This window comes from Vidua chalybeata, chromosome 3, assembly GCF_026979565.1.
Source record: "Vidua chalybeata isolate OUT-0048 chromosome 3, bVidCha1 merged haplotype, whole genome shotgun sequence".
Taxonomy (NCBI): Eukaryota; Metazoa; Chordata; class Aves; order Passeriformes; family Viduidae; genus Vidua; species Vidua chalybeata.
This window is the reverse complement of record NC_071532.1, coordinates 10,034,411-10,061,921: the sequence shown is the minus strand read 5'-3', so window position 1 is coordinate 10,061,921 and position 27,511 is coordinate 10,034,411. Positions and strand designations below refer to the sequence as shown.

At 35.4% G+C, this 27,511-nt stretch overlaps 1 protein-coding gene across 2 annotated transcripts in view; it reads right to left on the bottom strand.

Annotated features, from left to right (window-relative positions):
- Positions 1-27,511, bottom strand: part of PDE10A (phosphodiesterase 10A) — a 164,917-nt gene that overhangs the window by 81,009 nt on the left and 56,397 nt on the right. The window contains exons 4-6 of one of the 2 annotated variants that reach the window (XM_053939368.1): positions 23,285-23,309; positions 16,796-16,809; positions 10,885-11,013 (exon numbers count right to left, since the gene is read on the bottom strand). In XM_053939368.1, coding sequence (XP_053795343.1) covers positions 10,885-11,013; positions 16,796-16,809; positions 23,285-23,309 — 168 coding nt within the window. The remainder of the gene's footprint in view (positions 1-10,884; positions 11,014-16,795; positions 16,810-23,284; positions 23,310-27,511) is intronic. The other variant, XM_053939367.1, reaches the window with a different exon arrangement.

The following is a 27,511-nucleotide window of genomic DNA, read 5'->3' as shown; positions in this document are numbered from 1 at the left end:
AGTTTGTTGCCACTTTCCTGCTCCAGTCACCAAAACCTGATGTCAGTTACACCCAATTGCTATAAACCCTTCAAAAAACTCACAAGCATTCCTCCTCCCACATCCATTATTGAATCATGTTTTATTAATTTTCTAATCTTTGTTGCTCATCAACACCATCATCCGTTTTCTCTTTCCGTTTCACTCCCCATACTTAATGACAGATTAAATGAAACCAGCATGTTAGGATGAGGACCAAGCACCCTGTAAAAGAGCTCCCTTCTGCTACCTGAACAAACAATACAACACACAAAACATTCTACCTTTACATTAAAAAATAAATGTGAGAAAGTATCTTAATCACTGTTACTCAGGAATTTCAACTAGAAAACCTTTTTTTTTCTGTAGCCAAAGATCATCACTTATGGGTATCTCTGCATACTGCAGGTTGAAAGAAAGAATAAAACAATTTAGCTCAGTACGGCAGCTAACGTAAGTCTGAATAAGGTGCTGTCTCCAAAGAGTTTCAAAGATGCCTTATTGTTATAACTGAAGAGATCTCTTGCAGCTTATCTAAGAAGATCCATAAACAATGTGTTATAGTATAAAAACCCAGTTTCTTTTCCAGCATATTCAAATGAGTTAAGACAATCTGACTCACAATTCTAACAACGGGTGGTACATAAATCCCAGAAAGGCCAGAGAAGCATAACGACAGAGAATAGCGACCCTATTCTGCTGAACTAAAAGTCCATCTACTCGAGTTTGTAGCCTATGACAAAGGCTAGTAACAGCTCATTTAGAAATGAAATAGGAAAAGAGTATGAAGAATTTACACTGTATGAAAAGGAGAGAAAACACAGACTACAGATGTACAGAGTATACTTACTCCAGTATGTCCTCAGAGCAATCAGATGCTTATGAATTTTCTCAGCTGGAGGCTGCATCAGGATCATAGTATGTAACAGCTCTTGATGAAGTATTTCTTCTTTGGAATGTGTCTAATCACTTTTTGAACCCATTTACATTTTTAACATCTCAAATATATTATGCTAATGGGTTCATAATTTAGGCATGGGTTGTGTGAAGAAGGACATCCTGTTGTTTCAAATCTGTAGTCAATTTGTTTTGCAGGGTGCCCTCCATTCTTCTGTTATGGAAAAGGTAAATCTGTCAACTGTCTGCTTCGTGACAATCATAATTATAAAACTTCTGCTACAGTTCAGGTCTTTTGCAGAATAAAGAATCCCTTTCTGTTTGGTAGTCATCATAGTGTAAAGATAATAAGGAAGAAAGGCTTTACAATGAGTTAGTAACACTATAAGAATTGGAGGTCTTTTACTGGCTGAATTGAACTGGTGCAAGAAATTCAGACCTTGCTAACTTCCCTCCACAAAATCAACAAACCCACAAAAGAACACAAGATGTATGGATAGTAACTGAGCATCCTCAAATGCCATATAATTAGATAAGTAGATGAAAACGTCTTCACAGAATTTATAAAAAACAGAAACAATAATTATTTTGAGAAGAAATTATTCCTTAACCTAATTAGGCAATTAATTCTTTTTTAGCTTTTTTGTCCTTATGCTTAAACAAGACAAATCCTTTAAGTAAAATTCATACTTATCATTGGCTCAACATCAACTGACACTGGTTTTATAGTCCGTTATAATTTCCTGCCAAACCTCCTTACACCTGAGCTTTAAGACTTCCACAGGGAGAAAAAAGATCCATTCCCCTCAGACCTAGAGAAAATGACTATACACAATCTCCTCCACTTCCATAATTGACAGTCAGACATTTTGCTCAAACTGTCTAAAGAATTAAAAAAAAAATTAAACATAATTAAACTCAGTGGACTGTTATCCATTTTATTTGCCATTGATAAAGTCAGGTGAAGTAGTTCCTCCAAGCCTCACATGCTGCTAGTCAAATAGTTCATTGTCCCCCTCTGCTGTGCTGATGGAAATGTAGCTCGTCACATATATTGTATCAACAAAGAGATCCATGTAAAAAAAAAAATTACTTCCTTTCTTGCTTGTGTTTTGGACTTCCAGAAATACAGATTAGAGACATCTACATATCTGGTTAATTTTGTTCTTCTATGTATCATGAGGAGATGGTATTACCTGTACAGAGCATCTGAACTTCAAATTAACCTCGAATTTCCACAGTGACTTAATGATGCTTCCTGTTTGCTTGCATTTGGCTAAGCTCTCTATCCGTTCCCAAGGTCGAATGGCTGATTTTTCCACTGTATTCCTAGCATCCCTCCTTGAGCTGCAATAGCTAATTCAATCTAGGCCTAAAGTAATGGAGGAATTAGGGTTGTAGACTGGGCTTGAATATCACCAGGACTTGATTAACTTTGCACCCAAAGCATGGCTTGGATCTTGCCAATCTGCACTTCCCCAAAACAATATTTGGGATCAGATGAGAGGAATAACCCTGCCCAGGACTAGTCCAGATGGTAGTTTGGATGCAAAATCATATTTGGGTGTGAAGGAAAAGCAGTTTAGCCTCGAGATGTCACATGCCATGCAACTAGGCCTCAGAGGCAAAGATCAACCAAACCTTATTTTTATCAGACACTTTATGAGATTCTTTAGGTTTCTATGCATCTGGATTTAATTTTCAATACAAATGAAGTCTTACTATCCTAGTATGCATCCATTTTTTCAGAGAGCTTATGAAAATAAAAATTTCTCTCAGAATACTGAAAATTGTCTTTCACCTCTGTAGTGAAAATTGTCCAGGAATTCCACAGTTTACTTACAAGTACTTAGAACCTCAATAATCTTCAAGAGGACTTTTTCTCCAATACCTGGATTTTCTGTTCAATATTTGTATCTTTGAAGGTCATTGAAAAGGGTTCATCTCAAAATTTTGTGGGTTTGTTGTTGGATTTTTTATTGTCTGAAATATGAGTACATGTTTTGAAACAAATAATTTCTATCTACACGCCTAATAACATCTTCAAAGTATTTGAATAATATTTGTGACACACACAAAACTCTATGTCAGCTAAGCAGAGGCAACAGTGCTCATTTCTGTGCAATACAAGTATTCCTCCTACAACATATTTAAATGGGTATAATCTCCTGAAGGAGTAATTAGGGAATATATAGAAGTAAATCAATGGCAATGAAGTCATGCTTAGGCCTTTCTCTTGCTGAATGACATGGGAATATAATTTAACTTTCATTCATAAAACATGCAAAAAAAAAAAAAAAACACAAAAAAAAAAAAAAAAAAAAAAACAAAAAAAAAAAAAACACAAACCAAAACAAAAGCAGTTTATGATAGTCCAGTTAAAAGATATTTGACAGGATTTATTTCATGCCAGGATGAAGAGTATGAAGAAGTAATTTTTTGACAAAGAACTTGATCTACCACTAGCTACTAGGACTAATAAAGGGAGTATCTATGACTCACCATGAAAAGTACACACTTTAAATTAGCAACACTAAATCTGATCTGATAAACAAACACAGGACAACTAACTTAAAATTCCATCTAATCACAGATATTTTAAAGGATAAAGTAACTGAATCACCACAATTAGCTAAATCACTGCAGAATCACACACTTTTTTGGTCTTCAATAAGCCAATACTATGTCTGTGATTTACTGTTCTGTGTATACAATCTCATTTCAAAGTCTTAAGATATCAGAGGAGTTTCAGAAGTAAAATTTCTGCTGAAAATCTTCACTAATAGCCAATATGAGGTTAAGTCAAATATCATTAATTGCTTCTGCCCACAGAAATATAAAATCATCCATTTAAAGCATGGAATTAGCATTTATATCCAACTAGACATCTCCTGTAAAAGATGAATTTTCATTCCTCCTCAGGGCTTCCTGTACTTCCTGTGATACAAAAGAGCTGCAGAATTTCTATACATATATAATATACGGATAAGACATTGAGAACTTTGCTGAACTGAGTTTTCACTACTCGCATACAGAACGTCCATGAATAAATATCCTTTATTTGTGCACATGGTGTAACAGACTATCACACTGTGTGACTGCATACTTCTCTTTCCTCAAAGATGCAGGTCTCATTTAATGGACAGAACAAGCAATGCTAACATCTGTAATTATTTTACATTCTGTCTTTTTATCCTTATTGGTCAATCTTTGATTACAGGCTTTGTCTAGCCAACATTAATCATATTAATACTTCTAAACTTGGATTTGAAAGTCCCATAAAAGTTAATGACTATTCTCTTGTTATTTCTTTCTTTCTTTCTCAGCTTACAGACCATGAGAACATTCCTACTCCATTTCAATCCAGGTAAAACAGGTTAGCTGACACTGACATAAATAATCATCATTAAAAAGTGTTTGCTACACGGGTATACAGTCTCCACATACATCAGCAGAATGGATCTTCTCCACCAATTATTGAGATTTTTTTCTTTTGTTTACTTGATTTTTACTCTAAAAATAAAGATCAGTGCACATAAGAGAATCTGAAAACAAAAAACAGCAGGGCCAGACAAGATTCAGGAGAACTGTCTCGCACAGGAGGGAAATGGTTTTGTATTGCATATAATGTTAACTAACCCATTATTTAAATACTATCTCTCTTATACTGTCCACTCCTTAGAAAGATATTGATCATCTGGAAATGTTCAAAATGTAAACTGAAGAGAAATAGTAAGAAAAGTGAAAAACCTATTTCTCAGTATGACAGAAAAAGAAGCTCCATGTCCTAATTCACTGAACGACTGAGAAATGACAAAAATTAGCGTCTGTTTATTTTCTACTCTAACAAGCAGTACTGCACAGAAAATGATTCTGTGAAGCCAGGTTTAGAAGTAAGGAGAAACAGTGGTTTTGAGTAGACAGAAAAAACATAAACACTCCTAATTCAAGCTTAACAAAGACACAACAAACATTAGTATAAGTACATGTTGAGAATAATTACTCTAGATATAATGTGATTAACATAATTAGTTCAAGAGGGAACTCAGACCAAGCAGTGACGTCTACTTCCTAAGACCAAACATATCGTCATTAAAGGATTACATTCTGCAAATCTCTAACCATCTAAACAATTCTAAATATGCAGAACTCCAGAAAAAACAGAAAAATCACGTCCTTCACCTGACTCACTCAAAAAAAACCCAAAAACAATCAGACAATAAACTCTCACACTGTTCAGCAAATTAAAAAAAAAAAAAAAATGTACCATGCCATTTTTTGGATTGTTTGGAGTTCACTAGTGATAGCCATTCAAATAACAAAGAATAAAATAAGGAACTGCTTCAACATTGACCCACACACTGAACAAAAGACTTCATCATCACTCAAGATCTCAGTATTATCTACCAAGAGGCCACTGCTCAGTATTTCTGTAGTATCAATCCTTTAAAAAAATCCTATTCTATCTAATCTAAATATCCTTTCCATTAACCCTTTTTGTCCAAAAAAAAAAAAAAAAAACCAAAACAGACTGAGAACACAACAGGGAGAACTTCTTCATTAACTCCTTCTCAATATTTTCACAGCCAAAGTGAGCCCACTTATAATTCTCTTCTGATTAATTAAGAGAAAACAATAAATTAAAAAAAAATTGAACTGATCACACAGGAAAGAAACCGTTTCACCTCAGACAATTATACTGACTCTTTCAGGAAATCATGCAGCAATAAAAAACATTTTTAAAAGCAATGGTCCAATACAACAGTCTCCCCAGATAGCTACTCCAAAATTCTTCTGTACCTCTGACGCATGTATTCCATTTTCATTATCTGGACTTAAACGGCATTCCTATGTAGAGCTCCACCACAGAACTGGGAAGTGCCTTCACCTGTCTGCCTCTGAAATACTGATATTAACATAGACTTTCTAGACACATGAAAAATGGCAACCTGCAAACTATGCCATACAAAAGTCTACCAATGAGTTTTATCTCCATGGAAGTGAGGACTGTGCCAAATACACAGAGAAACAGGTTCTACACAGCCAAGCCCCCAGATATTATTGCAACTTTTCTGATAAAAACATTCCCAATAGAGACAAGTTTTGTCAGTCTGGATATTATCCCAGGAAAGTCACACTTGTCAGTATCATAAGTTACCTTGGTTCAGATGAACAAGACCACTTAGACCAACATCTTGTATCTAACTGGCCATTGGCAAGCACTGAATGAAGAGCAAGAGCATAGCAAGCAATTATTCCAGTTGGAATTGGAAGATACAACCTTTCCGTCTTATTTTGAGAAAAATGGAAAAAAAATCCAAGAAAGGCATCAAAATATGTAAATAGTATAGTCTGGTAATAAGAAGCCCTGCTTGGATGTCACACACATAAGCACAGCAGGGGTGCATCAGAATAAAACAGCATGTCTGCAGCATCAATGAAATATTAAGACACCCTAATTATAAATCAAGGAGGTTGTTAACATGTTCCCATATCAGTCCTCTTGCCTAGGTTGGGGAGAAGTCAGAATTGCAACAAGCTGTGGAGCATCACAGCAGTGACACTCTCCAGATTCTGAGTATCCTTCACCTACAGTTCTACAGCTACTATCCTGTGCTTCAGAACAGGTATCTCTGCTCAGTCGGTGCAAAAAGGCACAGTCCTCAAAAATTAACAAATCAAGAATAGGCTCCATTTGTTTCTTTATAATTCTGGCAGCAAGCTGACATCTCTTTAGCATATACATACTGGCACATATCCTCCTTACATGTATCTTTTTATATACACTATTCCTGCTTATGGAAATGCATGTTAGCCATCCTTTCACCTATTTAATAACCTTAGGCAAAGTGCAAATAACAGGCCTCTATACACCATCTTTTAAAAGCAGAAATAAATAACGTAATTAAAAGAGCAAATAATGGAATAACTATGAGCTAATGCAGAAATATGTACTTTGGTATTCCTTAACAATAAAAATCTAAGTACAGACTTGCTCCCTAAATAGTCACACATCAACACCTCTCAAAAACTCACTACTTTGTCTCTTGCATGATGGTAGCCAACTTTAAAGCCTACCATGCTGATATCTAAAAACCTGAAAATTCAGCAACAGAAATCACTTTTTGTACTTTTATTGTTTATGTGAAACTTTATTATTTATGTGTCAATGATGCAGCCTAGTACAGTTCAAATATTACAGCAATGCCATACTTATATTAAGCAACTAATTTCTAATTACTGCATTTTTTTAGCAGCTAAGTTATGAAATATCAGGTTCCTGGAAATGCAGTAAGTCAATTGCACTTAAAAGATTATAAGTTCTGGGTATAATCAGTATCATATTGTGTACTGAATGTACTATTTTCCATTTAATTTTTTTAATTGTCTTTATTAATTACTTAACAACATTTGTATTAACAATGACAAAGCACCTTAAGTTCCCACTATACATAGCTTTACATGTTTTTGGCAAATTTGGCTGGAAAAAAAATTATTTACAAAGCTGTTAACGTTTCCAAATTCAGCAGTAATTAAGCACAGAGTCATGCACTGTGATGAATGTGAGGGCCATGGGAAGTGATGAGTTTCTTAAGTGATATAGGCAGCTTTCCATGTAGAAATTCTGTGTCAGTACAGTTTGTCCTTTCTTATTATTATATAAGGGGTAATTAAAAAGATTAGGAAAGACATCTACAAAATTCAGTATCAACAGTGTAAAAGATGCACATCTGGCTTGTAATCAATGTGCTTATCCTCTTATTGCTATGACAGTGAAGTTTCAAATAATATAATTAAGTTTGGAATTTATAAATATTTTTCTGAGAAATTTGCTAGGAGATGAGGATCTATCCAACAGCAGAGTCTAAACCTTTCCAAATATTACAGTTCTGGCTACAATCATCTGCCACTTTTGCTTGAATGATATGAAAGAGGACAATGGAAGAAGTTTCATGAGTTCTGTGAGTACTATATCCAGGCATCTGGAAAAGAAAAGATCTCCTCCTGGCTGATTAACTCTGCCATGATCTGGATAGCAAAAATTTAAAACTCAAATGTTTGTGTATTACAAATATACAAAAAAATAGAGTTGTTTGGAAATTCTGTGTGCAGCAATGCAAGACCCAGGTTTGTTCTGAACATGTAATTTATTGGTAGAAAATAGTCACAGTTCAAAAAGTGGCAGTGAATACCCAAATATCAGCATAGGCAGCATTCCTTTCCAATGCTACCTTTGTAGGTTTTCTCCAATATACCAGGAAAAGGAAAAAAACAATTTAAAGAAAAAAATGTCTTATAATCCCAGATAGATCACCATCACCATCAACCTGTCAGGAGCAAATTTCAATCTATCATTTTACTATGATAGATACAAGATCTAACACACTGAGGACTCAACTCATTAGATTTTGGGATATATTATACTTTAAACACTGCAATATTTAGTGATTTCCTCCCTTTATATTAATTTAGGTTTTAAAAACCCAAACCATTTACAGTAATTAATCCAGTGAATCTCAGTCACAGATAAAATTTGGTTCATTTAAGTCCAAATCAGACATTTCAGTTCATGCTAATGAAATTCAGATAAACTACCCTGGCTGCAGGCCCATTGACTTCTGGCTGAAGAGTACGCACAGCTGGATGTCTGTAAATCAGGCAGGACACAATTTCTGCATATAGGTTAATGACTCTTCTGCGTCACCAACGTGTAAGAGTACAGACACTAAGCCAGAGACCTCAGAACAGCCTTTTTCCTGCCTGGCAACTTCCTCATAAAAACAACGCTTACTTTTCCGGCTGTATCACATTACATGATGTGAGCATTTGTAAAGTAGACTAGACTGAAGCGAAAGGGATAGAGGGAAAATTATACCCCTACTGATGTAAAGTGACTTAGGCTACACAGTCACTTCAAGTCACCACAGATCCGTGCTGACGCCAAAGGCATCAGTTCCATCCTCTCCCCCTTGTTTCTCAACGCCACCATAACTCAGGCAGTACAATTTGTACATACATAGCATGAAATGAGTATATCATCTAGCAAATTTCTTTCCTGAAAATATTGCTTTCTGAAAGATTGGGATATGTTGTTATCAGAAATATTTTATATGACTATAGACTTTATCTTTCTACAAGAAAATCACAGACAACACTCATCAGTATCCATTTCATTCTATAAACAAAATTCATTCAAATTAATCTATTTTTCTTGGCAAGTGCAGTTTTAAATCTGGTTCTGCTTATTTTTATCTAGAATCCAGCACTAAAGAAGCCCATCTGCATGACTGCCTTTAGTGTAATAACTACAGCCACCTTAAAGATCACTGTCAGCAAAAGGGAAGTAGCAGAGAAGGCAGAAAGGCATGTAGGATGATAACAGAATGAAGCTAAATGCTAATGGTAGCATAACTATTGCTTGGCACTTTTAATACAAGTTTGGGGAAAACTAGCCATAATATAGAATTTTTGAAGTGTACGAACAAACCAGAAAAATCCCACTGTAGTACCTGTTCACATTAAAACTTCATTAGGATAATGGTCAGTAGTCATTTTACTTTAGCAGTTGCTACAAAAAGTTTTATGAGGACTTCCGCAAAAATTTATCTTTCATTTATAGCCTTCTCCCCAAAAATTGGAAACACTTTATAAATAAATAAATAAATAAATAATTCCACTTAGTAAAATATGATTCTTGAAGCTAAAAATTTTCCAGAGCATTTATTTGGTTTTAGCATAAAGATCCTTAACCCATACGATAAAGTGTGCTTCAAACACATAGTGATTTCTTACAATGATTTCAAACGCCTTAGATAAAGTTATTCTTTTTAAATGCACACAGATCAAAAAAGCAAGTATTCATTTCTGGTAACATGAAGGTATTTTTCTTCATCTGTTTACAAAAAGCATTGTCACAACCTTTTCCCCTGATTCATAACACTGCTTTTCTGATTGTTGTTGTGGATTATAACAATAGGCCTCCTGCTGGGCTGTAGTTTGCAAACTACAAGGAAAGTAATAAACAGTCTGTTGCTATATACTTCTATTCTGCTGCTAGGTAATCTATTTAAGCCAACAAAAATTTATTGCCACCTCAGGATGATATGTAGTCATTACCACCAAAAATCTGGCTCAACATAGCCTTTTCCATTCCTTGTCCACCATTTTTTGAAATAATTCTCCAGAAAACACTAACTTCTAGGAAGTAACAATAGCACCTCTTTTAAAATAAAAATTATCATTAGAACTTAAAACCCTAAACACCTTAGAAATCAGCCACAAAGCAAAACCAGTGTTTCTTCCCTAACCTTCTTGGTAATTTCTGCCTTTGCATTTTATCTGGTACATTACAAATCATTGTTAGAATTGCCTGAATCTTATGTTTGCTGACAATCTCACAAAATTTAAGATCATTACAAAATTTATGATCACTGTCAACCCAAACCGGCTCAAAACAAAGTTTTCTGGGTCTATTTAGCAAGGTATTTCACCTAAAGAAACACAACAGAAATATCTCCAGAATTTAACACACTGAGTTATAATATCTATGTCAACATTCTTATCTAAAATTGACTTATTACATGTTTCAAGTAGGAACTTTTGAGATGGTATATTCAGTAATTTATTGAGGCATACTGAATAATTTTCATTCAAAACTTACCAATTTTTGATCCAAGAAAACCAAGTTATGTTCTCAAAAAAGACACTACAGGTCGATGGATAGTATTTTCAATTCAAAATGGGTAAACTAAACTTCCAATATTAATACCAGTATATTTCAAAATAAAAATACCAAAAGGCTCAAAATATTGAAAAACCTGTTAGCCTATTGTGCTTTTGAAAAAATGATAGAACCTAAATACAAAAATTGTAATATTCAAGTTATACCAAAACCAGATTTCCTTTTTAAATCTGAAAATAACTGAGCTGCTTAAAGCTAAATATTAATCACAAATAAAAAGCACTTACCTTCTTGTCTGTTATTTTTCCTTTTCAGCCATTTTTCCACAGTTTCTGCACTTACACTTTCTGACACAAACTCATCCAGTACCTGGGGGTGAAGAGAAAGATACGCCTTCACTTTTTCATCTGTTAAGCCTGAAAGAGAGAAAATTAATTGATTACATTATTGGTATGAACTCCCTCACATGAAGAAAATACTTGGAGACCAGCAAGAATCAATATCCCTTTGTTTAATACATTGATTGAATACATGACTATTTAAATAGAACAGAAAGAGCAATATCCTGACAAAAAAAAATGAGCTGTAATGTAGAAAATAGTAGAAGTTACAAGATACAAAAAGTCCCCTGAAGGCATACATATAAACATTACCCAGGAGAAATAGCGAGGTAGGAATTCATGACTATGATTGTGACTATAAAATTATTTCTAAGCTATGCAGGATGATATATTGATAAAGAAAATGGTTAGAAGGAGATAGAAGAAGGCAAACTGGGATGTCTCACAGAACACCAAATTCAGTGTTCTCAATGCAAATGGCAGCAAAATCAACACAAACTATTGTGGAACACCAAAATCACACACAATTTTCAAATACTGGAATTATTTAAGTTACATTGGATGTATAAACTGCTTTCACAGGCATGCTTCCATTGCTTTAATAACTTAGTTATCAAAATCAAAATAATTGCAGATAAAAAGTATTTACAATATCTGCAACAGAAAGATTCAGTAACATTTTAGAAAAAGAAGAAATATTCAGAATCTCAGATCACTGACATTCATAAATAAATTTTCAAATTCACAAAATTATAATCTGATTATACACTTTGCAAATCCCCCAAACAAAACGACTGGCCACAGGCTGGTGAACCCAGCAGTGCTGAGGTTGTCCAAAAGGGGAAGCAATAAAAAGAGCCTGTCCTGAGGGATTTGGCTCCAGGCTACCATAGAGGGAACAGGCACCCCAGTGCAAAAGCCTTAATGGCATATGAGGAGAAGAGAAGTAACAACAACTGTAATGACTAATAAGATATGAGGGGAAGAAGGGCAGCAACCACTGTAATGACTCTAAATATGCCATATTCTCTTGTGTTTTGCATATTTAAATGTAATAGTAAATTCTCCACAGAAAGCAGCCAGGTTTAGCAGAAAAGAAACTCCCCTCTGAACACACTGACCTCTTTCAGAAAGTATTTGTGGTACAAAATGAGATCAATTCTCCTATTTTATGGTTTGCACAGTATCAGAAGGTGATGAACAGAGGCACAGTGCAATTTGAATGCTAGTCAATGTTGGTAATATTTAAGATCTCAAATGTTTACTCTGAAAGTCTTCAGGAAGCAATACCAGAAGAAAAACCAACAGCTCTCTGCAGAACATCAACCACCTGCACCACATCACTCACCCACATCAGCCCCCAACAGCTCAAAACTGGTTTAAACTACCCCTCCTTTTAATCCAGAGGTGGCAGTTCCTGCTGGATACTCAAAGAACAACATTACTACTTAAGGCAATTCCCCATATATGAATCACTTGAATAAGAGCTTATTGAGCATCCTGATTTTCATTAGTGAGGAAGAAAAGGTATATCATAAAACAGTAAGACAAGTAGATAATCAGCAGGTGGGGTGGAAACAAGCAAATCTCCCCTATGTTGATTGTTTAACCTTAGGTGAAAGCTTGTAGAGTGAGATCATAATGTAGCCATAAAGAAATACAAGTGCGAAATGAACAAGATAATTTTAAAGCCAGTTCAGGGATTGCCTCATGTTCTAAAAAAATCAAACTCATTAATATAATTCTATAATTTGTTCAAATGAGAAAAATGTAGACCCTTGAAAAAGTATTTCTAATTGCACAGTGAGAAAATTTGAAAAGGAAACATGTTTTAATAATCATTCAAAAGAGTACCCCATTTTAAAGATTTAGCCATCAAAATGTCATCAAAATTTATCTGCCCTTTAAGTTCTACATGAAAAATTATCAAAACAGACTTGTGATAAAATGTCTGCTACTTTCAAGTTGTCTCTAGACTGCAAAGAAACACTTTTTTGCTTCTAGTAAAAAACTATGACCTGAAAAGATTGTAAAATTAGCAACTAGAATTCTGAAAGGTTTGATTTGTTTCTTCAGTGAAAATAACCTTTCTTTCTTGATCCAAACCTTTATATGTTATGGGTTTTGTAAAACACACATCAGAATTCAATAAAATGTCAATTTGAAATAAGACTTCAGTCTACAGGTCTTAAGTTTAATATCCAGATATTATGCAACTTCAGTAACCTAAAGCTAAAAACTCTGCTTTAACCTTATACAGAAAAGTAATTAATGGAGCTGATATAAGAATTCCTAAACAGTATTTAAATTACCCGTTTTTATTTCACTAAAGGTATCTGCGCAGATGTTCTTTCTCAATGTGGGATTTGTAGATGGGAGCAAGAAGAACAAGATTTTACAAGAACAATTACGTTTGCAGAGTTAAAAAGGAGTGATTTAAACCTATTTTCTACATAGATTAAGGCCAACTTATTGATCAGCTCCCAATTGTTAGCCTGCTGCATCAAAAACCACACCCTGCAAACATAGACACAAACTCCACAACCAAGACTAACAATAACACATTGTAACTTCACAAAATGTAGAAATACATGCCTTTTCAAAGAAATTTTAATGGTTTGTGTTTTACGTACATTAAGCCTAAAAGGTGTTGCAAAGGTGCCTGAATGTAAGAGCATTTTACAGCTGTACAGAAGCAATTATTTTATGGTATATGGAAAGCCTTCTTGATTGTCAGATGCATATTAGAATAAAGTTATTGCATAACAACATGCACACACTCGCCCTCTTGAACATTCACATGCTCTTGAAAACTTCTAGTAATGTACTTTTCTAGTAATGTATTAGTTCTAGTAATGTTAAATATTATTGACCTCTCTATTTGACCTCTTGATTGAAGCATTGTAATCCCTTAATTCTGAAAAATGCAAAAAACCCTATTTGAATATTTAGAGGCAATGATTACTAACATTTAAATAAACAGGACAATAACACACCCACACTCAGGAAACTAAAGTTTATCATGCTAATCAGGTGCCATTTACAGAATTATCAACAAACATAACACAAGCCAATGCTGGTTATTATTTTTTTTTGTTAACATATTGGTCCTAAATATTAGGGGCAGCAAACTTTTCTACATTCATTCACATTAGAAATATTTCTCCTCTACTACTTCTCCCCTCACTACTACTTCCCATGACTTCCAGTAATGCAAGGACTTCTCCCATTCTTGTTCATAAATTCTTGTGTGGAACATCAAGTGTATACATCAACAGCGCCTAGCAAAGGAAAAGGCAGCAGTACACACATTCTTAACTGTGTTGGTCTATACACTTCCTCCCAAGCAGCCCAAACAAAAGCTCCCCTCACTTCATTTCATGCATCCCCAGAAAGCATCACATCTTGTATTTGGAACACATCTGTCATCTGACAGAGCTGTGACAGTTACCAAAAGGGACCATCATTCAGGAGGGCTGAACTCTGGCCACTCAGCAGGCCAGAAAGCACAGAAAGACTGGAATAATTGCTCTGGGAATTAAAGGAGGAATCTGGCATTTGATTTGGATGCCCATTCATTCCATTTATGCAGTGGAGCTTACTCTCCATACCTATATCCTGTTTAATTAAAAATACATACACCAAAACAGCTTTCTCTCTTGTATTCTTATTTTAAAATAATCAACTCGCATTTCAGTGCTGCTATCTGACACAACTTGATGTTGTCATGTTTTATGCACACATTAACTATTTGTTTGGAATTTGTGATTAAAAAATGAAGGACACACACATATCAGATAAGCTCTTCCTCTTTTCATTCCCCTCTGAACAAGCCATAGGCAAAGAGACAGCTCCAGCTGCCCACCACTTGGGGCAGCCCAGCACTCGCTTCCTGACCAGCATACCCAGCTATGTTGTGTAGATCTCAGTTTAAAATGTTCTCTTTGGCCATACCCTCTGGTTTATAACTCCTCCATCCTTGATGATCTCCAACAATGAAGCTGAGGGGAAATTGCCACAGCTGAGGTTGATTGCCTGCTGGGAAGCATCCCTGACCTGACCCTACTCCAGAGCAACATTCGAGACCTGCCCAGGACATCACTAGCGGGCTTGGAAAATACAATGCCAAGAACCACTCTAGACAGAAATCCAATTCTAATACATAAGAATGCTCCTTCACACTGTTTACTAACTCAGATATAGCAGAGTTGGGTTTAAAAATAAAACAAAAAACTAAAACCTTCAATTATCAGTAATTATTCCTTGCCTTTCAGCCAGTCTTCAACAGCCTCCCTTTAGAGAAAAAAAAAATTTTAAAGTAAAAAATCACTATACAGTCGTATTTTTGCTTTCAGCTTTTTATGCTGCCTAAAATATTTTAAAATTTTCTTAGATATTAGATAACCTGTGTAGTACTGAATTGATTAATGGCTCTGCTCTCTGACTTTTAATCCATGTCACACTGCACTGTCCTCTGAGAATAGCTTCACTGAGCTCAGTATAAAGCAGAACTGACTGTGAATGAGCTGAAAGAATTGAAGCCTAGAGCTATGTTTAAAAATCTGCTCCATTTAGCAACATGAGTCACACACGTCATTAGCAATTCTTGCAATTTTTTCATTAGCGTTGTGATATTTGGTCTTTTTTCTAAAACCACTAACTTAATCAAACCTCATGATTAGGCAAGAATTTTAATTTTTACCTGAACTGAAACCAGTGAACCAGTCTGGTTCCCAGTTTGGGGGGCACATGGGGAGTGAGGAAAGAATGGGTAAAAACTGATGAGCTAGCCTAATACTTACCAAAGGTCAGCATTTTATCCTCGAGCAGCTAATCTCTGAAAAACTGCAGTCATTGCTTCCCTCCAAACCCTTTTTCCCATTTAGACAGGATCTGATTATTTGAAAACACATTGTGAGGATGCACACTGGTCATTGTAAGAAGTCAGGTGGATTTTGCATATCAAGAAGGCTTTTACTAATAAACATGAAAGGAAATAACTATAAATGCTGTCAATATTGCATCTATTACCAACAACAACAGCAAAGTAATTCAAACAAAAAAAAATACACTAATTAACTTGTTTGGTTTAATAAGCAATTCTTCCCTGAAATTAGAGGGGCTGCAGAGTCACAGCAAATACAGGCAGTCTTAATTTCTCCGAGTAGCTAAAAATGCCTAATTTGAAAATATTTTTTCTTATCTGAAATAACAAAATTATGAAAAGTGAAGTGTCACACTTCCTCACACTTCAGCATTTGAAAATAAATATCGTACTTGTATGAAAAAAGAAGACTTGAAATATGCAAAAGTCATCCAGAAGACCTAATGTGAACACAGCTTTGCCTGTGTACTCCTTTATCTAAAGCAGTCTTGTCCCATCTCTTACTTACACAAAGATCTGATCTCTGTATTTTTCTACAGAACTTTATAAGTGATATTTGTAGTTATTCTCAAAAGCATTCAAGGCATGTGTGTACATTGCTTCATTTGGATTAAGCATTAATCCCATTAAATCAATCCCTTCTTTGTTCAAAGCATCAGGATTCAAAACCACAGGCACAGTCAGTTTTGAAATATCCTTTTCAAGTCAGACTTTTTATCTTAATCCATTTAAGTACACAGGAATGTAATGTGACCAAGTGCCCAAACCCTCTGAAACCTGACATTACTGGTCTGGCAAAAAGTATAATCACTAACAAGAAACAATCAGAATGGTCAAACCTCTTTGATTGCTCTTTTCTTGAAAAATCAATTCACAAGCTTGTCTGTGAGCAGCTAAAGTCATCTTTTTGCCCTCCTCCTGCATTGCTAAAAAAAGCCCAATACATGGCCCTGGCATATCATCAGTGAAAACCGATAATATAGTACCTGAAAACACCTCACTGCTGATTTAGGTATTTTAAAAGGGTTTATGTTTGTTTCACAGATTTAGGTATTTTAAAAGGTACTTTAAAAGGGTTTATGTTTTTAGATTTAAAAGGGTTTATGTTTGTTTCGCAGATAATACATTTTACTATTAACCGTTTCAAATCTTCATTAAAGGTGAATGCTTAATTACATGAGCCTCCAGTAACTGTGTAAACCTGCAGGATCTGTATACAGGTAAATGATAGCAGTAGCCATGTGACATCTCAGCCAGGATGCCAGCAGCACTGCTGAAGTTTCAGAGAGAGAAAATAAAGACCAGCTCAGCTAAACAGAACTGGAATGTGCTCATACAGAAATATCCACAACCACCACATCCCATCCTGTTATTCAAATCACATATTCCTGATGAAAAGCCATGGATGCACTTGAACATGGCAGATGCTAAGCAATGCATGGACAAAAGGCCTTAAGTTTCCACCAGCTTTCATGGTGGTTTTTTTGATATTATCAGCATCTTGCAAGTCTGAGTCCTAGACATCTGTAGATATTCAGCTGCTTATATCTCCCCAAATCTAACTCTCAAAAACTGCACAGTACTGGCAGCACTGAGCCCTGCTTCAGTATTAACTTAAAAAGCAAAAAAATATATAAAACTCCTGATGAAATCAGTTTTCATTAGCTAGAGCTAAAAGGCCTATAATCCTTCCATAGGAATTATATGTATACCTAATGGAGTTAACATATTCTCAATTTGAATATTCATTTTTCATGGGGTTTCAAAACACACTTCAAGTTGTCTGAATGGCATAATCCTGTATGTATGCTGTTATGCTGTAATGTTATCCATTAGTTGATGCATGGGGCTTTTTAAAAGCTCTTTTAACTCTGTCTTACTTTCCTGGTTTGAGAGTAGCTTTTCTCCAGTTCTCATTAGCACATTGGAGTAACTCCGAGGGGTCTGTAAAAAGCTTTATTCTGCTTCCAGGTGCATGATGGAACCAAATTTGGAAATTTAATTAACACTCTGCAACAAGCTAACAAAAGGACTACAGACAAACTCTAGGACTTGCAAATTATAATCAAATAATTTCAAGCATTAGCTTGAGAGAGTTATGTATCATCTTAAGGTTACTGATAAAAATAATTATTAACATATTATAAGTAAAGCATTATACTGAAGTAGGTTAAAATGTATTCATAGATGCATAAGGAACATCTTAGCATAATTATTTGCCTTTTTCTTTCTCTTGTGTAACACACAGAGACAGGGTACTTTGCTCCTGCCCAAAATATACCTGAAGAGTAATGCATATCTTAATAAAGACTAAATAAATACTAAGATACATTAATAACTCATTATGAAATATGTAAAGTCCCTCAGAAATTGCACCTAATTGATCTCTTAAAAGAGAGTATAGCACTTCAGATTAAACTACTTAAAATCTAATGATTAAGCAAGGTTAGAAGTTCTCAAGGGAAGTTCACTCTTCCCTTGAGAGAAGGTGTTGGGACCAAGCTCTTGATTTATGTCTTCTCTAGTAACACCTTCTGGATGATGTAATGTCTCCCTCCCACCTAACACCTAATCCTGGAGTAGCTCCCTTTTTGAGAGAACTCTTCTGTCTTAAAAGTAGTCCCATTCCCTTTATTACCAGTGTTTTACTGTTGATTTATTACTTGAAATAAACTTTTGTGAATAAAGTTCTGTAAATGCTTTATAATATACTTAGCAATACAAATGTGTACTCCTATTTATAAACTGCACCTTAACTTATTCCACAAACAAGATCCACTATGATGAAACCTTTGATGGATACTATATGCCTGTTCCAAGTCTCATTCTGTCATTTCACTAAACTGGAGACAGAGAATGTTCTTCCTTCTGAAAGGAGCACCTCACTTCATCTTAACACTTAGATTAGTAGGCATGTTAGGACAGTTTCTCAGAGCACAGGACTCTTCTGAAATAACACCTACACACATTCAAATAACATGTTACTTAGCAACAAGACTGGACACCTGAGAGTCTCTGCTTTGGTGATACTAGGACCCTATTTGCAGCACCACAGACCAGGATTGTCATTCTTTTTAAATCTCCTCCAAACTTAAAGTCTTAGGATGCTTAAAGAGAAACACAGTTAACATCCTTCACAAAATGAGAAGGTACAAAACCCAGAGAAACTGGTCACTAAAAAGTACTAATAGAAGAAATATAACACAACCACACCCAGAAAGGTTTGATCTGGTTCATAGGAAGGAAGCTCTTCAAAAACAAACCATGCTAGCCCAGCACTTTTCTAGACATCATGTATAAAATAAAACATTTAGAAAAATATACAAATTAGTCTAAATGCTGAATTTCACATATTCTTTGAATAATATTTCTTCTAGTACTGCATCTAGTTCATTTATGAAGATGTTGAAGAGCACAGACCCAAGGATGACACCCTGTGGAACCCCATTAGTGACAGGTCCCCAGTCTGATGTCACCCCATTCTCTCTAATCTTTTGTGCCTCATCTGTGAGCCAGTTGCTCATCCTTCACCTAACACTGTTATCCAGCTGTGTGCTGGACATTTTGTCCAGGAGGAACCTGTGAGAGACAAAATCAAAAGCTTTGCTGAAGTCTAAAAAGATAACTATGCACAAACGTGATGAGTTGTTGAATGGAAAACTTTAGAATTGATGCAAGAAGCAGGCTGCAAGGTGCTATTCTTATTTGATCTACAGATTGGCCATGATATTTACAGGTTCATTTGTTTAAAGACAGATAGAAAGTGCTGCCAAGATCCTGACCTACTGATTAACACAAAGGGTGTCGTCTGCTAGATGTACATGAAGCCTAACAAATTGAAGGATGAGCAGGTGCACATATTCTTTAAAAAAAAAAGACATCTGATTTTAAATAAAAGACTAAGCTGTAAAAGAGTTTAGTCCAGTTTCCAATTAGTATATTCAGGTTACTAATAGGTATGAAATTGATGTACCTATTAAATAAATAAATAAATTAATTAATTAAAATCCCATTCTAATTGCAGTATCAATTTTTCTTATTTTACCTTCCAATTAATTTTTTTTCTTTCCTACTTTAACGATTATCTTGAAAGAGTTTTCAGCATTACAAATTAACTCTTTGTAAAGATACTGCTAGTCTGAATGAATAACATCTATCTTCTTTACACAGTGGAACAGGCTCATTTTTCTAAATTATAACACTGTATTCTTACAAAATTTCACAATTCCAAAGAGATTTAACTCCAACTATCCATATGCAAATATTCAACTATTACTACAGTAGTTCCAGAAAACTCTCTAACCTAATTCAAGCACCTTGACAAAAATTTCAATAGTTAAAACAAGAAAAGAATCTCTAAAATATAAAAGCTTCTAAAAACCATCCAAAAAATCAAGTTTTCATGACAGAGACTCCAGCTTTATCAATTGAATGTTAGAGGGTACATCATAGCCTTCCCTCAACACCACCAAAAGAGATACACAGCAGACATTTTAGCAATACAGTTGAAATACAAAAAGATGGCATCACATAATTGATCTTTGAAACTACTTTTTACTCTACTTTTTGTATTACTGTAAAATATAGATACAAGGTGCCTCTTTATACAAAACTGAACTTTGACTGACATTTAAAATAAAAAAAAACTCAACCTATTTATTTCTTTTGTGGGGAAAGAAAGCATACCATCAGACTAATTAAGCACTGAAAGTAAAGCACTGACTCCATCAAACTGTCAGAAAAAAGTTAGAAACTCCAATTTATTTAAAACACTATCAAGGAAAGAATTATTTTCTTTTTTTCTGTCAGCTCTTTTTTTTCAGCTGTATAAATGAACAGAAGGAAAGATGATTTTCAGAGATGCTATCTCTGCTCAATTGTATAGTGACGGATATAATGATATCTCTATATCAGAAAAGTAAAGCCTAGGAAAAGCAATATAATTTGAGATATTTAAAAGAATATGCTACTGAAGTAAAGGAGGTTTGAAGTGATAATTAAATACTGCGTTACATTGTGCAACCCTTTTTTTGCACTGGTGAACACTTACAGGAGTAGTCCTATTGACGTCAGCGAGACTACTTATGTGGGCAAGAGCTCACTAACATGTGAAAGGTTGTGCAACAAAGCCCCAGACAAGTCTCATTCCACACATTGTTTCAAGCTTTGTTCCTCAACCACAAGTTTTTCTCTAATAGTATTAACAATATTATTTCACTAATATTACCACTCAGAAAAATATGTGAGAGCATACAACTTGTTTAGTGGTATCTGACACACTCCAGTTTTTCAGCTGGACACCAAAGCAGAGGCACACAAGAATTACAGATTCACTGAGGATGGCAGGCACCTCTAGACACTGCCATCAAAGCCACCCTCTGCTCAAGCTGCAGTGGGTTTCTCAGGGTCCTGGTCTGCCAGCTTTGAGTATCTCCAAGGATGGAAAGGGACTTCACACCTTCCCTGTGCAGTCTGTACCAGTGTTCAGGTACAAACCCCTATTTTTCTGCATTCGGGTAGAAACCCCTGTGTTTCAGTTTGCACCCAATGCATTTTGTCCTCTTGCTGGGAACAGCCAAGAGGAACCTGAACTGGCTCCACCTGTTTTACTTCCCCCTCCATAAGATACTTATACAAACAGATAAGATCCCCCCTCAAGTCTTTCTTCAGGCTAAAGAGTCCAGTCCCAGTCATCTTTATGGCCCTTTGCTGGACTCACTCTACTATGTCCACATGTCTCTTGCACTGGGGAGTACAAAAGTGGGCTCAGTACTCAAGATGTGTCTCACCAGGGCTGGGTAGATGGGCAGGATCACCCTTCGACCTGCTGGGAGGCTGCTGGCCTTCTTTGCTTTGAGGGCACACAGCTTGAACAGGTTCAATAGATTTATAGGAAGAAATGCTACAGGGATTTCTACTTCCTGGCAGGTGAAATAAATGAAAATATCTTCTAATGACTTGGATGTTGGCAGCACAGAATAAAAAACAACATATGGTGTTGGCTGATTTTCCAAAAGCTTCCACTGCTGTGACAATGCTCTACGCATGCAATCTCATCTGGCAAAACATCTTCCATCAATACTATTTTAGACAAGAATTCAAATAATCTATTTGTTACTATTTTAAGAATTTCTTTTTGGCAACCACAGTAGAACAAAGACGCAGTGTTTCAGTCATGCCCCTAGTTTTTATTATAAAGCTTAAGCAAATGCCAAGAATTCAAGGCTAGTTTCAGAAATTAAAAATGAGCAGCTGCATCTTTTCCCTGTCCTCCTCCCCTTCATCATCTCCCCACCCTCTTTTGTTTGTTTTGGAGACAGTGTAGCTCACAAACACGTGTTCACCTCCAAAAAGCATCCCTAAAAGAGAAAGGAACAGGGAAGAGGGAAGAAGAGTTGGAAAGAGCAGATGTGAAAGGAAAACAGGAGAGATGAAAACTGAGGGCTTGTATTTGTACAGGACTCAGGAAATGTTTTAAAAAACTCTCACATTCACAGGATGCATATCCTGCATTGTGCCTTCACTATAACAATTTATACAAACTTTTCACAGGCAAAGATGATAAAGTACTCAATGAGAAAAATTCTGGTAGAATCACTTCTAATTGCTTTGTAACAGGCTGGTTTGCTAAAGCCTGTTTGAACTTGGCCATTGACTTCATTCAGAAAAACACTTTAAAACTATAAATACATTCATATAAGACAAACACTGTAACACATGAAATTGAGGCACATTTCCACAAGGCTGGTCATAAATTTTCACTTTAATGTGAAAATTACAGTACTGACAGCTGAGATTCTGATTTCAGTCCAGCTCAGTGACCAATCCAATAGTTCTCATGAGCCCATGACAGATTCCTTACAATATCATACAATGACCAAAAAAAATACCAAAGCCATGCCTAAAAAATCATGTAGATAGCACATGAATAGACTGATCCACTGCCAAAACTAGCCAGTTAACCAGCTACTAGCCAGTTAGCTAAATATCCAATATGTAGCATAAAATATCCAATAGAAGAAGGACTTCAAAAATTTAAAATTAGATGAAATAAAGAGATTTAACAAATAGGTAGCTATCAATATAGCTATTAAAGTCCTTCAGATTTACTCTGGGAAAGCCTCCAAGACTGCAACTTCTGTGGGCTGGAGAATATAAATGTTAATGCTATTCAATTTAACTGACAGTGACATGAAAGATCTGGAGAAAATCCAGGGCACCCAAGATAACTAAAAAATTACTCCATGTTGTACTGCAAGAAAAATGGCAGCAGGAGGTCTGTCAAGGATATGGTATCAATGACAAAAAGCAGTCATAAATACCAGTACATTACTCTTTCTCCTTTACTACCACTGTCACATTACTTTACAGATTAATGGCTTAGTAATTTTGTGAATAGCACTTCTGAGGACTTAATAGTGCTGGCGCTGTTCATGTTACTACACAAGCTAAAAAATGTACCTGATAGTGAAATTCATCCAAGTCCCTGGCACATCTTTCCAGCAAACAAGCAATCCTACAATGTTTCCGTTTAAGTGACTGTGACACATATACTCTAACTTTCTTGCAAGAAATCCAAGCATTTCAAAGTCAATAGACACCAAATATTTTCATAAGTTGAGCACACTCAACATGACAGCAGCTGGGGAAATTTTACTATGTATGAATTTTAAATTGGGGCAGAAGTGGGGGGGTGGGACAAAGAGGGAAGCAAAAGGTAATTAAAAATGCATCAATGCAAATTCTTTAGGCACAGTCGTCTTCTCATGTGATACAAAGGCTCAAGAAATACTGGATATATTATCAGCAGGATAAAGTCACAGGGCTACACAGATGGCTACATTTTCACCATGGATAAATGGACAGAGAAATCTTGAAGAAGCACAAAGAAAACACAGAAGAAAACTTTAAAGGCATGAGGATGAACATGCATCAGAGAGTACAGAGACTATTCAAGACATAAAGGAACGACTAACCAAACTAGTACAAAATTAACTAGAAAAAACAAACAAACAAACAAAACAAAACAAAACCAACCAAAGAAACAAAAAAATAAACCAATCCAAAACACAAATTGACATATTTTACCAAAATCAAGTTACCCTGTCTACCTGTGTGAACCTTCATGTTGTAGCAAAGAGTGACGAGTATGAGGATAGGATTAGGCAGTCCAGGCTGAGGGAAGGCAGATCTCTTCACACAGCAAAATTGATAACCTCCTCTGGTCTACAGTGATTGGGGATTACAGCCTAAAATGTGGAAGAATGAATGCATGCCATTCGAGAGGCCAGGTGGCTACACTACTTTGCTAGTGCATAATGTCTAGAAAATATCAGCTAGCACGCCTTTCAGATTCAATAAACAAGTACTTTTTTAAAATATCCAAATCTAATCAATTAGTTTATTGGAAGAAGTTGAAAAGTAGAATTTCCCAAGAAACATAAGTATTCTAATATTCTGAAATTTGGTTTTATTTGTAACAAATATTAAAAAGATAACTTTATAGGAGTATGAAAATTGGGAACATTTTTGTTTGGTTTTCATTTAACTACTTTGAACTTTTTTTTTTCTTTAGAATTCCGAAAAATGTAAACTGATTTCCTCATAATCTTTCTATTAGAACTAACATGTTTGTACTTTCATTTCAACAAAGCTGCATTTTCCAGAACGTACAAGTGCGTGATGAGAGCCCATATCTCTATGCCACTCAAAATTCCTCTATTATGCAATATGCAGACATGTGCTTCTTTCTTTAATTTTCCTTACTAGGAGCACGGGAATGAGCTAAACCTTGCTAATTGATTTATTTGAAAAACCACTGAGCAAAATACTTTACAAGTAACATGAGCTTCCTTAGAGTAAGGCAAAGAAAAAATACAGTGAAATCAAGCAGTGCTTTTCAACCCAAGAAGGCTACCTAATCAATCTGAAATACCACCAAAGAGAGACAGACAAAGTGGAGTCAAAACTGCTATTCAAAACCTTTTTTTTTTTTTTGCATAACCATCCCTCATTGAGCATTTATGTGTTTAATTAGGATCTTTTAAAGCTATAGTCAATACATTTGCAAAAAACATAATTTAAAAATAAAATATTAGAAAACTGGATTCATATTTGCAGCTTTTCTTCAGAAAAAGAACAGTATAACATCAAAAAAACCCTCCAAACCTGCCTATAAGAAGAACTTTTTTGGACGACTAAATCCCAAATATCAGATGCAACATATAAGAAATCTATGGGTTTACTGGTGTAAAAAATAATTTTCTTGTATAAAGAATTTAAAGAAGAATATAATTTTCCATACAGTTCAATACTTGCTAGGTAACATTAATTCTTAGTTGATTTAATTTTGCTGTTAAGCATAGAAGTGGAAAAGCACAGGATATCTTTTGAAACAGTTAAAGAAATTAGTACATTTTATTTGTTGGAGCTCTCCAGTTAACATTAAATCCATTTTGACATTAAAGGCCTCTGACAATGAGTATCAACCTCATATCAACTATGAAGCATGTAGAGGATACTTTCTAGACTTACAATTGCTACAAAAGGTGAATGAAATACCTGGAGCTTGGTGGAGTTTTGGGGGGTAGGGGGAATTTGACTTTTTGGGGTTTTTTTAGAAGATAATAAGAGCTCAAAATGCTGTCCTAAAAATCTATTGTATTAATCAGCATTTTCTTTGTCCCAGAGGAACTATGTTCTAAATGTTCATAAAATATATATATATATAGCACACACCTTTTACAGAGTGACAAAATCAAAAAAAATCATCTGGAATTTAAGTATCTCCATAAGAAAAGTTTTAGTTAAGCAAAAGCTATAAACCTAAGCTATCAGAGTGATATTCTGCTTCCTCCTGACATGATGTGTGATGTATTTGACTTTAAAAAATAATTTAAAACAATAATGGCCAATAGTTCATTATTTCAAGTTGTCATACATACAACATAGCAACTCAATGAGCTTCTGCTGCATGATTACCTTCATTAAAAAAAAAAAAAAAAAAAAAACACAACAGATAAAGAAAATACCACACCTTGGTGAGAGATCAACTGCTAAGAGACTTCTTTAGATTTATCTGGGAATGTATATAGATGGGATGAGCATATCTCCTGCTATTCAAACTGAGAAAAACATTTTCTCCTCTAGTATTCAGGAAAAACATATATGGGCTTCATTTTCCTTCATGCTCAGAGCATTCATCTACAACATATTCTGAACTTTCTTAATTTCCTCTAAATCAAAGAAACACAGCACGAAAAACCTCAAGGTACACTGTCATTGCTTCTGTGACCAGAGGGGTGCAAAGGGGTGCCTAAACATCCAAGAGAGTCTGTAACTCTGGATGTGATCAGTATATTGCTAACACAGGCCAAAAGGAACCACCAAACACGATATTTTATACAACTGCCCAGCAGCAGGAACACCTGCAAAGAAGGGAAAATGTGTGTTACTTTACCCTCCATGGCCAAAGTTCTTTGAACCAACAACTTTTTAATCCCTGCAGAGTGCCTTAGCCAGCAGGCAGCGAGGAGCTCTGGCTGGAGGCAGGCGAAGGAGGGACGGAAGCCTCTGCAGCAGGTCACAGGTGTTACAGATACTGAGAAGTGATGAAGCCAGAAGCAGAATGATCAACAGTATTCCAGCACAGAGACCACAGCACTCAGCTGGCAACAGGGGTAGACCCTGATCCAAGTTTGTTCTCAAAAAACTACTTCTGGTTCCAGCACAGTGAAATTTTACTATACAGTGAGTGATAACAATAAGGGGGTGGTTTGCTTTGGTTTAAGTACATCTCCTAGAACAACTCACATCCATTCACATGCACATTTTTTTAATTGGGCTTTGTTTTTAACATGTAGAAGCAAATGCTACTAAACTGTTGTATCAGTTAAGGACTTATGCTTTCCACTTCCCTAAGAGAAATATAATGGCCATGCTGGAAAGATGTTCCGCAGTTACACTGGTAAAGATTGCAAAGCCAGAGATAAAATATTACTACTTTGTTATCAGGATCCAGGGATCCCCTTCACCACCCACAAAAAGAGAAATCCACTGTAGAAGGGCACTACTTCAAAAAGTTCCTGTACAAAGATCTAGTGTGCAATCATTCCGTATACATGCTAGAACAACTATTCCCTTGATGGAGCTTTAATTAAATTGATAGAAATCTACCATAACTTCTCCCTACTACTAAGGATACATAATTACACTTGCCAAACTAATATAACATTTAAGAATTTTATAGATTTATGTGTTTATTCTATAAAAATGCAAAAAGGTTATTACATCTGAATTATTAAGCAAAAATATTAGCTGAAATATTACAGCTACGGTTATAATGTAGTACATAAGCACAGCACATACTTGTACGGTCAGTTGAAGATGAACAAAGGAATGGAAATATTGTAGCCAGTGTGATGGTTAAATAATGGCAAGTGAATGAACAATTGGAAGAGTTCCCAACTCAGAGAACTGAGATGAGATAGTAGGCACATACACAACTTGCCTTGGGGAGCATCAGGAAGCAGATGAACAGCTGAATTCATTGTACTAAAACGTGGCACTGACTGTTTTGCTCAGAGGAGAAACCTCACCCAAATAGCAGCACTTTTGTTGTGTCACGAAAAGTGAAATTCTTCTTTCCACCCAACTAGAACAGTGAAGGAACTGCACCAAAAGATACAC